Below are 15,469 nucleotides of genomic sequence, written 5' to 3'. Positions count from 1 at the left end.
TGTTATAAGAGTGCTATAATCTTCCTTATGTTTAACCAATTCTTAAACTCAAATTTTCCTTTGGGCTTCAACGTAGACTATGAAATTACCTTTTCTAAAAATATTTTTAAAGGGAAATTGTTTGATAAACTGTCAGTAGAGTTTTTAGACTCCACAAGTAGAGTTAAGGGTTGACAAGTATCTTATAAGAGTATAGTAAAATATTAAAAAAAATTAAACATTTTGAAAAAAGGCACATGATAATTTTTTAAAGCTAAAGTCACTAACGATAGTTTTTAAAATTTTAAAATACAATATGTTAAAAGTTGAAAATTTTTTACCACTAAAAGTAAAATATGTGGCAAATTTAGTGGAATAAATGACTAAGGACCAGTTCTTTATTGCTTTTGAAAAGTGTTGTGGAAAAATGCTGTGGAAAAATGCTTTTGAGAAGTGCTTTTGAAAAATTTGAGTATTTGATATTGCTGTCAAAAAGTACTTTTGAAAAATAAAATGTCCATTTTAGACATAATATTATAAAGTAACAAATATGTATTTCAAATTAGTTAATATTATGATATTTTAACAAAAATATAAAAAAATATTTTATTATAACTTATTGTTAATATTTAAATATATAATATTAATTTTAAATATTTCTAAGTAATTAATATTAATTAATTATTAAATTTAATTAAAGTATAGAAACTATATTTAAATATTTGTAATTAGATATTGACACAATTGTATTATTTTAAAAATTATTTTTTATTTTTAATTAATGCTTTTAACACATTTGTATTATTTTATTTTAAAATGTATTTGAATATATAACTCATATTAAATATTAACATAACATAGAAAACATAAACCTAACAAATTCAAATATTACATATATTTGAATTAAAGTTTTAAAAAGGGATAATATTTATATACCAAATATAAATACTAAAAATTTTACAATAGCATTTACAATTGTGTATGTTGAACCTAATAGGAATAGATGTTGAACCCTATTGGTGAATGCTCAGTAAGTTTTCAATTGTCAGCCATAACGGACACCCTTGGGCTAGGGAGTCCCATGTATGCAAGCCTTGGTGAGACACGAATTGGGGCTAAGTCTCAGTGAAGGTATTGGACCGCAGTTTCTGAAGCGACCATGTTCAATCCTTGGAGATAGGTTGACTTGTTCCAATGCCTGAAATTGCAGCTCTTTTAGGTAGTCATTAACACAACCAATTCGAGGGCCAACACCACTTGAATGCTACTCCTCTTTCTCATTCTTGGAATCTGATTTTTAATTGCAAAATAATAAGACTCTCTTGAGACATTACACTTCATAGAAAAACCAGAATCTTAACCTAGGAAATGATTCAATATTTGAAGAAGCAATAAGCAACAACATACCTTCGATCAGGCCCAGCACCTGATGCAATAGTATCACTCACTGTAAGAACAGCTACTTTGAACTGCACATCCTGAGATCCATCTCCCATTATTTCATTTCACAAACTTTTATGTGGCGTACTACTTGAACTTGAATCATATGACGATGCAGCCTTGCTCAATGGGGTAGCACTTAAATCAGAAATAACAATGGCTGAGACAGAACTTCCAGCAGGAAATGTGAAATTGTTTCATATAAAGTACATTCATTCCAAAAGAAAAATATTAGAAGCTACACACAATTGGACAACACAGTAAGTTCATTGTGTTCTGCTTCTTCTCTATTTTTCTTTTTCACCATAGATAAACAAAGTCAGGTCAACTTATACAGAAGGTGAGAAGCCATGGAAGTTTAACTTCATTCCTATTCTCCAACAAGCCATGGATCTGAATGCACACATTCAGAGTGCTCAAGTAACGTACACTTTTCCAATTGAGACCTTTAGCTGTTTGGCAATAGAACCAAATTTCCAATGTACCTATTAATACTTCCAGAAGGGCGTAAATAACTAATTATTGACCGTGAACATATTACTTCAATCTTCTGAATCATTGACTCAGTTGTTATAACAACTAACAAAGGCTTTGAGGAAGTAGCAAGGCAGAAAAAAATTATCATAGAGACAAGGATGGTTTGTAGCAGAAAAAGGAAAAGGAAGGATGAGACAGTGAAGAGAACACGGAAATAGGCGAAGTGAGAGGAGTTAATGATGCCATACCACCTGACGAATATCAACACCGTTACTAGTTTGCACCAATATCTTTACATGCTTTGTTTCAGAAGGAGCTTTAACCTGTTCAATGTCCTCAACTTGGACAACTGCATCAGCACCATCGGGTATTGGTCCTGACGGGCAAAACAAAGGTGCAAAATGGACAAAATCTTGAGAAAAAGTTAAGTGCAAAACAATATGGTGAAACTAGTTAAGTCTTAAAGATTAAGATTTAAACATATTAGAAGCTCAAATGTCACCATATTATGCCCTAAAATTAGAAGAAGAAGCCCTGTTTTAACTTAAATTATTATCAATCTTATTTTTTGGAAAAGTATGATCACACTTGAGATCATGTTTTAAAGATCTTGATCATTTAGAAAAAGGCAACACTCAATTGGCCACTCAAGAAGCAATGTTATGTTTAGAAAGATTATCTATTTTTACGAATAATAATTAAAGATGAATGGACAAAAATAAGTTATCAACAACAGCCCACGGGCAAGCTTCTTTTCATTAGACTACTTTGGCACCCTTTAGCAGGCCAGTAATTGGTTTCAGTTTCAAAGAAAGTTACTTCCAGAACATTCACAAATTCCACCACTTTGGATAAACAAACGTCCAAAGCAAAGCAATTATACAGCTAAGTTATTCAAAGATGGCAAAATTCAGCAAAAATGCAGAAGATAACAGGACTTGTTACTGTCCACATGATAACAGAAAGAATAGACTAACCTCCAGTTGTGACATATGCAACAGTTCCAGGAGTCACTGTGACACCAAGCCCATCATTTCCAGCTTTTGATTCAACTATTACAGGATACTCACCAGGACCATCCGAAGCAATCACAGCATAACCATCTTGCGAGAAGTCTCAGTATATTCAGATAATACACACCACAAATCTACCCAACTATGAGATATGTATCAATCTTGAACACAGGGGAAGATAGTTTATAATAGAAATATAGCCTCATCCACTATTCCTAATGCCCTGAAAAGGGAATTTTCATGCTGAAGCAAAATGAAAAAACAAATTGAAAATGAAAAAATAAATTGAAGAGCCATTTATATATGAAACAAAGAAATTGAATATGATCAACTTCTACATAAAAAAAAATCAAAGATCCCAATCGCATATTAGAATGAGATTGAAAAAGGCGAACTTTTGAACTTCAAAGTTAAAAACTAAAAACAAACCAATACCCAAAGGCCTATTCGATCTATACAACTGGAAAAAAGAAGAGCCAATTACAGCATGATAAAAGTACCAATAACACATTTTATTTAAATTTAATTATAAAAATTTATAAATGTTAATATAAAATTATTTTTTATATTTTATATTTCTTTGAAATAAAATGAATTAGACTAGATGAACCTAAGGGTGACTTTGGCGATGTGTTTATCTATGGTAAGATTAAAAACAATGATGGTGATGAGATTAATTATTATAACTGTGAAGTAAAAGATTCCACCATACCACAGGTGATATCGAAGTTGAAAAATCTAGATCCCCAAAGCAAGTCAGGTTGGGTGAGCCTCTCTTGAATACCTCTTGTTCAAAATAAAGTTCAGCTCCGTTTGTTTCACTAAAAATGGTTTTCGGAAAATGATTTCTGGAAAAAGACTTATTTTTTTGGAAAAACTAATATTTTTTGGAGTTTGGATGAATATGTGTAAAATATTTTTTGTTGTTTTGCAGATTTCCTGAAAATATTCATAAAATTTGTTTTTAATGAAACAAACATACATTGGAGATTTTATTATCTTTTCATTGTTTAATTGAATTTATTTCATAAATCTTATTTATATTTTAATTAATCATGTTTTAGTTTTAATTAATCTTAATTTACTTAATTAAGCTTAATTGTTAATTTCGTACATTAGGGAATACAAATTTATAGATATAAGTTTATGTTTAATTAAGTTTAAAGCGGTAAATATTTATTTTGTATATTATTTGAATGAGTAAGTTGAAAAATGATTTAATTTGATAAAAATTGAAGTAAGGATCAAATTGTAAAATTTATAATTTTTTTAATTCTAAGGGTTTGAGTAGTGAAATTTGAAACATTGATGTAGTAACTAAATTATCTGATTATGAAATATGAAAATTTGGAAAGTTGAGCATGTAATAGTAAAGTTTGAAACTATAGGGGTTAAATTGTAAAGATTTCAAAACTTGAGTTTTAGCACTAATTTACATTATTTGGGAATTTACAATTCTGAAAAATAGGATATGAAAGTTTAATTGTTCAAAAATCAAGGACTAATTTTTGAAAAATTTGACAATTTTAGTTGTAAGGACTAAATTATAAAATCAGGAAATTTTAGAAAAATAACTTTTTTGCAAAAATTTACAAAATAAGGTTTAAGATTGAACTGTAGAATAATAAAATCTATTTTTGAGGAATTAAATTGTAGAATAGTAAAAATTTAGATTTCAGGGGCTAAATTGTAAAAATATATAAAATTAGAATATAAAATACTATTTTCTTCGACAGTGAAGAGAGCTTCCCCTTTGTTGCTCTAAAAGCTTCTCTTTTTTGTTTCTTCGACAATAAAAACAGTGAATAGAGCCTTATCAGTTTAGAAAATAAGTAAAAAAAAAATTTGGTAAGATATTTTCTTTAAAAAAACCTGATTTTATCTTTTTTTTTTAAGAGAAGATTTTACTTTGATAATTTATTTTCCACTAAACCAACATCGTACAATAATAAAAATATTTTATGAAAAATATTTTATATGCAAACAAACGGACCCTAATGGATAAGAGTTGAAAGGTAAGATTTGAAACAACTACACGTGATGTAATTTTGTAAGGGGGCAGCTGGTATAGGGGCATAGAGTAGGGGCAGAGAATTTCCACTCAGATATGGGTATTTGATTTTCCTTGGATTTGAAGCCCTCAAGTGGATGGTGAGTCCTTTTGCAAAGGGGATAGAGGATGCAAGTGCAAAGGGGAGCGTGGACGAGAATGCTGGCTAGCTTTCTTTGGATCATGCTGATAATGGTCTATGTTGGGGGATGTTTGTAGCTACTATAGTTTCATTTTATTTGCTTCTGTTTTATTTTACTTCTAGTCGGGTGATGCTGTGGCTTCAATTGTGCTGTTCTCTTTCGGATTCTTACAAAAGGTGTTGTTTTGTTCTGTTTTGCTGTTTTTTGGGCTTCATTTGGCTTTGTTGTTTTTCAGTGTCGGCTTGTATAATTGTTCGGTTTTATTGTAGGTGTTATCTTTTAAGACAGTCGGTTGCTTTCTTTCTTTTTGATGAAGTAATGAATTTGTAAAAAGAGTGAAAATACAGTTATATATATACAAATTGTATTTAACTACTTGAAAATATCAGTAAATCTTAAATAATTCAGCACATCAGATATTCACCCAAGTAATTTTCCCTCGTTTATAAAATGGACACTTCCCACAAGTTAGTCTAGGGAGCTCCCTCCCTATTCCAAAAACCAAACCCTCCTATCCAGGAAAGCCTTAATTAATTAGCTATCTCCCAACATCAACTTTCTTCTTTCTTGTTGTAGCTTCGTTGCAATGGTTGGGCAATCAAGAAAATGGATGATACTGATTGCAACCACATGGATACAGGCTTTTACAGGGACCAACTTCGACTTCTCCTCCTACTCTTCCACACTGAAATCAGTTCTTGGGATATCCCAGCTTCAGTTGAATTATTTGTCTGTTGCTTCAGATATGGGGAAAGCTTTTGGTTGGTGTTCTGGTGTGTCTCTAATGTGTTTGCCATTGTGGGTTGTCCTCTTCATGGCTGCTTTCTTGGGTGTTTTTGGTTATGGAGTTCAATGGCTTGTCATTAAACAAGTCATTACCTTGCCTTATTTCCTGGTATGTTAAAAGTTCAAAGTTTTCTCAAATCTTTAAAGACTTCATGCGTGGTTTTAGTAAGAACTGGCAATGCTTCTTGCTTGAATCTATCTATATATTTGTTTAAATTGCTTGCTTTCTAGGGTGGTTTATCTTAGTTGTTTACAGTGTCGACCTATGAAGTTGTTCTGTTTTTCTTTTCCTTATAAATAAACTAGTGAACCTCACTCCTCCACATCAAACCAAGCATAACCACAAGAGTCGGTTCCTAGTATTAAATCCAAGGACGACTTCATTTTTAAGTGTCTGAATTTTACTCTAGTCATTTAATTAATGACGTTTTTTTTAATACAAATAAAAATGTGACACCTAATCATGTTTATACGTTAGTATTTTGAAACTTTATCTTTGTAATTTTTATTTTTAAAATAAATAAAATATATATTTTTAAGATGATGTTGATTGAAAACCACCAGTTAAACTTAAACTGGAAAAATGTCTGTCAGGCAAGTAAACGACCTTTGAGCCTAACCTACCATTCTTGCATTGGCTGCTGCAAGCAAGGACACAATGTGTTAATTGTTTAATGATGTGCTGAGTTTTATGTAAAATCTGAATTTATTGCAGGTATTTGTTCTGTGTTTGGTAGCTGGTTGCAGCATCTGTTGGTTTAACACAGTATGCTTTGTGTTATGCATCCGAAATTTCCCAACCAACAGGGCACTTGCTTTGTCCCTCACCATCAGTTTCAATGGTGTAAGTGCTGCTCTTTACACTCTGATTGCCAATGCAATAAACCCCGATGATGAAACCCTCTATCTCTTCTTAAACGCACTTGTACCTCTTCTTGCTTCCAGCTTAGCTCTCGTCCCCATCCTCCGTCAACCACCTTTGCAACTTCTGTCCACGGACACTACTAGTCGGGATTCCTTTGTTTTCTTTGTCCTTAATGTTTAGCTGTTTTCACCGGCCTATATCTTCTCCTTTTGAATTCACTTTCATCTAAGGCATCGAGGGCACGCATTCTCCTAGGGGTGCCTTAATCCTTTTGCTCCTACCTTTGTGTTTACCAGGCATTGTATGTGGTAGGAGCTGGGCTCGTCGTACTGTCCATACCCCCGCCTTTTGTCTTGAAGGCCCCACCTTCAGCTCGTTTGATCCTGATGACTTTGATCAGCTCCATAAGGAATTGATTGGAAATGAAAGAAATAATAATAGCTCGAGTGTCAATCCGTTTTCTGAAACAAACAAAGAAGGGTTGTTCGGGATGATAATGGAGAAAGGCAGGCTAACAGTGCTAGGTGAGGAACACCCTGCTAGATTGCTAGTCCGCCGATTGGATTTCTGGCTATATTATGTGGCCTATTTCTGTGGAGGGACAATAGGGCTGGTCTATAGCAATAATCTAGGCCAGATCGCCCAATCACTCGGATACTACTCCCAGATTAGTGCCATCGTGACTCTGTACTCCTCTTTCTCATTCTTCGGTCGTTTGCTATCAGCTGCCCCGGAATTCATGCGTGAGTACGTATTTACTGAGTGCATATTCTGTTTACAAGCTTGCTTACTCCAGCAATTGTGCGTCTCTTTGCATGTAAACTGCCCTTACTAAAGTTTGATAATCTCTGTAGATACATTCTTAGAACTCGGGAGTAATTCAGTACCAAAGTTGCTTTATAATGGAAGAATGAACTCTAATATAAAGCCTTTAGAGTTCACTAATCTTGCAGGCCGTATTAAAGTTCATACATGAGAGAAATTTGATGCACTAGAATCGTGAATTGACTTACATGGTTCCATGTAGGCATTGAACTCGGAAATAATGAAAGCTTAAATGTTTTTTCAATGCAGCAAGTTGTATTTTGCACGAACAGGGTGGCTAGCAATAGCAGTGGTACCAACACCAATAGCCTTCTTTTTACTTGCTGCATCAGGCGGTGAGGCGGCATTGCTGGCTAGCACAGCCATGATCGGATTAAGCTCCGGGTTCATATTTGCAGCGGCCGTTTCCATCACATCAGAGCTATTTGGTCCTAATAGTGTGAGTGTCAACCACAACATCCTCATCACCAACATCCCCATCGGGTCGTTCCTGTACGGTCTCCTTGCAGCATTAGTGTATGATTCTAATGTGAAAAGTTCCAACCAGGAGAACTTGTTGGAGGAAGCAATGGTGTGCATGGGCAGGGACTGCTATCAGCAGACATTCATCTGGTGGGGCTGCATTTCTCTCTTAGGCCTAATCTCCAGTTTGCTGCTGTTCTTTAGGACCCGACTTGCTTATTATGGCTACCAAAGGAACAGGAGTCGAACACAGGTTTCGTAGATTATATAGCTATGTTGCTCGGATTTGAAGATGAGTATCAGATTCGGGTCTGCTCATTTTTATTAAGTTTATATATATATATATGTCATACACATGTTTGAGTGCCATACACAAGTATGAGCTAAGATGTTTGGGAGAAAATGAGAAGTCCTAGTTCCACACTCCCCTCGATTTTCATGTAATAAGATCTCTTATTTGTAATGCACTTAAAAGGGTATCAGCCGTCTAAACAAACTTGAGAAAATCAAAAAGGACAAATGATGTACTGAATTATATATATAATACAATTTGTAAAATGTTTTAGGGATGGAAAGTTTCGATAAAACTTTTAATCACGTAACATAAGTAACATTTATACGAGTTAAACTCAAACAATTACTAAAGAAAGTAAACACATGATTAATAGATCATAACTTAAGTTTAATAATTTAGTATATGATTTGGTTAGCGAATTATCAAAATAATTAAATTAAAAGACATTGACTCATTAGTCACAATGGTTGGATGACATGACGATGCAATAAATTTATAAGATGCCGCCAAGTTATTTAACATGTCATGTGCAATATTTGCATAGCATTATCAATATTTTAAAATGATGATGTTTCTAAAAATATAAATTATACTCTTCCTTATTTAATATTTTGAAAATTTCTATTTAGGTTATTTAACTTTGACAATTTCATAATTTGATCACTAACATTATAAAAGATTGATATTATGTTTTGACATTATGATTTTTCATATTTTGGTTAAAATTTCTTAAATTTATTTAAATGAAATCAACATCAAATAATAAAATTTAATAGTTTTGGTAATTTAATTTATTCATCAAAATTTGAAATTTAAAGGGTATAATAATAAGTAAAAGTTAAACTATAGTTTTTATTTTGCAAAATAAATACTGAATACTTATTTATTAATTTTATTCAATTTGAAAGTTTATGTAAGTGTTATCTCTACATATTTTCAAAGATATAATAAAAAATATATTTGAGCAAAGCTGTTGAATTGATAAAGTTTTGATAAATGTAAAGAAATGATGAAAATTGTATGGTGTTTGGTAATTAAATTAAAATTTCTTAAAAAGTTAGTGGTGAAAGCTATAAATTTTTTAAAATTTCAAAATTATAGTATCGAACCAGGTTAAAAGAAACTTTTTTTTAATTTTTAAAGTTTTTTAGTATTTATGAGTTTTTTAATGATATTATTTAATTGAATCGTACTAATCAATGATTTTACTGATTCGATCATCGATCCAATTTTAAAAACCTTGCTTAGAGTATATTCTAATCTTTAAATTTTTACTCTATAATTTAATACAAAACTAATAATTAACTCAGTAAAGTGTGAATGAACACACTAAAAACTATATATAAAAGGATGGTCCAAATGTTGACACGTGGAATACACTACTCATTCTCTTTCCTTGTTTTTTTTTGCATTTAAAGAATAATGGTATAATTTCAATTTTAGTCATCATGCTAAACTCGAAATTAGATTGTATAATAATGGTCAAATTTTAATTTTGATTCCTGTGTTACATTAAAATTTAAGATTCAATCTTTTTATTTCAATTTTTTGACATAATTTGATATCTAAAATTTTTACAATGTCATTAATTAGCTCAAATACTATGTTTTAATTAAAGTGATGATGTAACTTTTAAGAGTTATTAATACTATTAAAGTTATTTGTTAAATTCAAGTCCATTGCAATGCCATTTTTTTTATTACATGGCTACTAAATGAGTTTTTTTTTAATTTCAAAATATTAGACTAGTGAATTTAACAAAAGAATTTAATGATGTTAACAATTGAATCTCGATTTTTAAATTTGAAAAATAAATAGGCTAAATTTCTAAAAATAAAAGTACAAATATTAAATTTCAAATATACAAAGAACACATAGACTTGAAATATATTTTAATATTCAAATATTTACTCTATAATTTGACCCAAAAAATAATTAATAGTTAACCAAAGGCAACGTGGTAAAATCCATAATAGTTATAATTAAATTTTAAGTTACTTGTTTTTAAAATTATTTGATAAATAAAATTTTATGATAAATATTATAATACTCATACTTTAAATAAGAGTAAATTACATTGGCAGTCACTCAATTATTAGCGAATTTCCTTTTTGAACATTCAATTATTAAAAGTTACAAAATAGTCATCTAACTATTCGACTTTTTATTTTTTGGTTACCAATCAATAAATTACTAACCGAAGAAAACTTGGTAGGTTTTGAAATCGGTATAATAACAACTCTAACCCTCAACATTTATGCAATATCAATTTAGTCTTGATTTTGAAAATTTTAGCCCTCAACCATTTATACATTGCATAATTTGGGTTTTTTTTTGTAATTTTAATTTTCTTTGTGATATTGATGGTTAATTTTAAAAGAATGAGAAAATATGAAAATTATTACATTGGATTTTTGGATATTTCCATTTTTGGTATATTTTCGATCAAATTTAGCTGATAGTTTTTTAGCTTTTTAGGTTAGTGTTTGAATTTGAGTTCTCTTATTGGGTAAATTTTTATATGATTAATATTTTAAAAATCCAACCATTTTATTTCATGTTTCATTCATGTAGATCATATATGCCAAATTTGGCATAAATTAAAAAAAATTCTAACTATTTATTTTGTGTAAAAAAAACTTTTAACAGTTAAATATATATTAATATATACAATATTTTAAATATAAAAAAATTATATGCATGATAGATAAAAATATATTGTAAATTCAACAGTTGGATTGTTAAAATATTAATAGGGATTCATTTAGGTTGGTGTTTGATAAGCTATAAAAGTAACATATTTTAATCTCATTCTTAACGCGTTTTTGGATGATTAATTATGCAAATTAGTGAATTTGATGCTACTAATCCTTTAAATTCATGTTTCTATACTTAGAAGAGCATTTGAGAGCGAAAAATGAGCCAAAATCGAACAAAAAAAGTTATTTTCAGGATCCACAAGGCCTGAGCATTTCCACATGGGCTGGATACATGCCTGTGTGAGCCACATGGGCTAGACACACGCATGTGCAAGCCACACGGGCTGGACACACGCCCATGTGCCAACCCGTGTCGATTTCGCACCCTATTTCCCATATACGTGAAAAAACACAATTTTTAAGGTTTCTGAGCATTCTAAAGTCTATAAATACCCATTAGAAGAAGGCATAAGGGGCAATCAAAGAAGATCGAAGAACACCATCGGAGTCAACTCAGAAGTGGATCTCCATCAAGATTGAATATATCATTTTAATTTCTTTCGAAGCTTTATTGAGTCTCTTTATATCTTGTGGTTTTTCTGGCTTTGAGATGTTTTCATTCAAGATTATGAACTAATCCCCTAGATACCTAGTGGAGATGAAACCTATGATGAATCCTATTATTTAATTTCTGTTTTACGCGATAAATACTCGATTCTTGTTTTCAATTATGTATGCTTATTTTTTGTTTTAATATTTATGGGATATTAATTCATATTTAATATGCTTAATTTAGTGGAGCAAAAGTCCCTGTTTAAGAGTAGATCTAGCATAATTGAGTGGAGTTGCACACAATCCTAGAAATAAGATGACATAAATCTATTAGATTAGAGTCAAATCTAATAAGAGAATCTATAGATCGAGTTAATGCGACGATAAGAGTTTTAATTAGAAAGAGATTTCAATTAATCAACCTAAAATCAGTTGTTCTTATTCTCGAAAGAGATATTAACATGATTTAGGGATATCTACAGATCAAGACACAAGTGAACAAATCGTTCAGTTCAGATTCATAATAAAATGTAAAGTCTTGGCGGATTCCTTCTTGGGTATTGTCTATCTCATTGGTTATCTTCGATTATTTTCCTATTTCACTCTCTGTTACGTTCTTAGTTAAATTAGTTTAGTAATTTTAGATTAAAACACAAACACTCCAATTTGTTGGCTAAATAATAAGAAGACAGTAATTACTAGTACTTTTAGTCCTCGTGGATACGATATTCTCTACTCACCATAGCTATACTATTGTTCGATAGGTGCGATTGCCTTAGTCGTATTTATAGTTAGTTTAGTGACCATCAAGTTTTTGGCGCCATTGTCGGGGACTAAAATATTAGGAACACTTTATTTTTATTAATTTATCCATTTTATTTTTATTATAATTTTTGTTTTTTAGTTTAATTTTTACATTCTAATTTTCTTTTTATTTGCTTCTGGCAGGTTCCTTTAGGTTATGACTAGAAGAAATCTGTTGGGACCATTACTATTTGATAGTGAAATTGAAAGTAAAACTCGTAGAAACCGTAAAGAAGCAAGGTAGAGTCGAGAAAATTTAGTAGACGAACAAGAGGACATTGTTATCTCTGAGGAGATGGGTGATAACCAAAATAATCAACTACCTCCTGCAGTTGTTGTGAATCTAGATCATGTTCCTCGTACTATGCACGATTATGCCAAGCCCACTCTAACTGGGCTAAATCGACTATTGTGAGACCCACCAGTACTGCAAATAATTTCAAACTGAAGTCGAATACAATTCAGATGATACAACAGTTTGTTCAGTTTGATAGTTTGCAAGATAAAGACCCAAATACTCATTTGGCCAATTTCTTGGAAATCTGCGATACTTTCAAGATTAATGGCGTCACTGATGATGCCATTTGCTTACGGTTATTTCCTTTCTCGTTGAGGAACAAAGCTAAACAGTGGTTGAACTCTTTACTACGAGGTTCCATCACCACATGGGCTCAAATGATCAAAAAGTTTCTTTTAAAGTACTTCCCACTGACTAAGACAAACAAGTTGAGGAATGATATATCTTCCTTCGTGCAGATCGATTTAGAAACTCTATATGTTGCATGGGAGAGGTACAATGGTTTATTGAGAAGGTGCCCTCACCATGGGTTACCTCTATGGCTATAGGTTCAAACCTTTCACAACGGTTTGAATCCCTCAACTAGATAGTTGATCGATGCAGTAGCTGGTGTTTTCAATTTAGATGCAATCACCATGTTATCAAATTAGGTAGAACAATTAAATAAGAAAATTGATGGTTTATATGTTTCTACTCAGGTACATCCGGCAATGCGATACAAATGGAGGTGGAATAAACAATCCAGAATGTTTACCCTTCGCTTCTAGCATAGAGAACGAACAAATCAATTATATGGGTAATAATTCTCTCAAAATAACCTTTATAGTAACCACTATAATGCAGGTTGGAGGAACCATCCCAATTTCTCTTGGGGTGGTCAAGGAAATCAGAGAACACAACCCCCTCCGAGCTTCCAATAACAACCTTATCAGCAAGAGAAAAAACCGAACCTTGAAGAGATGTTGACGAAGTTTATCTCAGTGTCAGAAACTAGTTTTCAAAACACTGAAGCAGCACTTAAAAATCAGCAAGCGTCAATTTAAAGACTCGAGAATCAAATCGCTCAACTTGCTAAACTAATCTCAGAAAGACCACAAGGTAGTTTGCCTAGCAATACCAAAACTAACCCAAGGGAGCAGCTTCATGCAATTATTGTGCGAGAAGAAGAAGAGTTAGTTGAATCCAAACCAGAACCAAGGCAAGAAATTGTTGTAAATAATGATAAGGTTGAGGTAAGCCAGAAAGAGCAAAAGCTTGTTGTTAAGGAATATAAACCTCGAGTACCATATCCTAATGCAACGAAGAGAGCCCACACAAACGAAAAATTTGGTAAATTTCTCAAACTCTTAAAGAAATTACATATTAACTTACCGTTTGTTGAAGCTCTTTCGCAGATGCCCAATTATGTCAAAATTTTAAAGGAGCTTTTGGCAAACAAAAGGAAGTTAGATGATTCGTCGACTCTGGAGCTCAATGCAGTTTTCTCGGCCATACTACAAAATAAACTACCCAGCAAACTGAAAGATCCAAGGAGTTTTACTATTCCTTGTTTAATTGGTAGTTTGCATATTGATAATGCTTTGGCTGATTTAGGGGCTAGTATTAATTTCATGCCCTATAAAATGTTTAAACAACTAGGTCTTGGGAAACCCAAACAAACTAGGATGAGTATTCAATTAGCGAATAGAACCATTAGATATCCTAAGGATGTTATTGAAGATGTGCTTGTTAAAATGGATAAATTATATTCCCCGTTGACTTTGTTGTGTTAGACATGGATGAGGGAAGTGAGGTACCTTTAATTTTAGGGCGATCCTTTTTAGCAACGGCTAAAACTATTGTAATGACCCAAAATTTACGGGCATAAAAAAAGTGCAATATCGGGCCTCCGTTTTAGTAAATCAAGTCCGTAAATAATTATTAGGAATAATTATGAGTCTAGTAATGTGTCTAATTAAGTTTTAATTAGGTGAATTTAGTTTAATTAAGAGAAATAAGGAAAAAAATGACTAAATTGAATTAGGGGTAAAAGTTAAATTATAGATTAATAGAAAATAAAAAGGATTAAAATGATAATTAAGCCATTAACAAGAAATGAGGCGGCATATATGTAATAAAAATCTAAGATTTTTATGTTATATTTTAATTATAAAATTTATTATTTAGATATAAGTTATGTTAAATTAATTTAAAAAAATTATTATTATATTAAGAAAATAAATTAAATAAAGACAAATGTATGGTGATGATAATAGACAAGTGGGTGGTGTTGGTAAATACATGTGTAATAATAAACATGTATTTAATAATAAATATGTATTGGTTATTAATTAAGTAAATATATATTATTATATTATTATAATTAAAACAATAAAGTAAATAAAAGAAAGTAAATAAATAAAAACGAAACAAAAGAAAAAGAAAGGAGAAAGAAGCAGAGAGCATTTCGAAACAGAGTAGGAGAAACGAGAAAAATAAAAAGAAAAAGAAAAAGAAAAACTAGGGTTTGAGGCTTTAAGCTTTAATATGGTAAGCCAATTAAGTCCTTTCTTTTAATTTTGATGTTTTAGAAGTCTTAAAACAAATTTTTGTTGAATTTAAGTTAAAATTTTGAAAGTTCTTAGATTTTTTAACATGATTCATGTTGAACAAATTGTTGAATTAGGGGTTTGATTGATAGAATTTCTAGTTTGAATTGATAAAATGATTAAATTGTAAAGTAAGCTATAAGTTTTATGTTGTAGGGACTAAATTGATGAAAATTCGAAATTAGTGAAATAT

At 31.2% G+C, this 15,469-nt stretch overlaps 1 protein-coding gene, 1 long non-coding RNA gene and 1 other non-coding gene across 3 annotated transcripts; 1 reads left to right on the top strand and 2 right to left on the bottom strand.

The window, feature by feature from the left end:
- Window positions 1-800: 800 nt before the first annotated feature.
- LOC107913321 (uncharacterized) lies at window positions 801-3,371 on the bottom strand. Its single transcript, XR_001688470.2, has 3 exons — window positions 2,874-3,371; window positions 1,387-2,272; window positions 801-1,269 (listed from the first exon to the last, which is right to left on the bottom strand). It is a non-coding gene; the product is annotated as an uncharacterized lncRNA (long non-coding RNA).
- A 2,125-nt stretch (window positions 3,372-5,496) lies between these two features.
- Window positions 5,497-8,609, top strand: LOC107913320 (protein NUCLEAR FUSION DEFECTIVE 4). The gene is given in 5 exon segments (XM_016841867.2): window positions 5,497-5,997; window positions 6,604-6,925; window positions 6,928-7,005; window positions 7,008-7,500; window positions 7,828-8,609. Coding segments are annotated over 5 exon segments (1,677 nt in total). The 5' UTR covers window positions 5,497-5,688; the 3' UTR covers window positions 8,303-8,609.
- Window positions 8,610-13,113: 4,504 nt separating this feature from the next.
- LOC121223874 (small nucleolar RNA R71) lies at window positions 13,114-13,220 on the bottom strand. The gene has a single exon (XR_005921340.1). It is a non-coding gene; the product is annotated as a small nucleolar RNA R71 (small nucleolar RNA).
- Window positions 13,221-15,469: the final 2,249 nt, after the last annotated feature.

This window comes from Gossypium hirsutum, chromosome D11 (assembly GCF_007990345.1).
Source record: "Gossypium hirsutum isolate 1008001.06 chromosome D11, Gossypium_hirsutum_v2.1, whole genome shotgun sequence".
NCBI lineage: Eukaryota > Viridiplantae > Streptophyta > Magnoliopsida > Malvales > Malvaceae > Gossypium > Gossypium hirsutum.
Note: the sequence above shows the minus strand (reverse complement) of the source record. Positions and strands in the feature narration are given on the sequence as shown.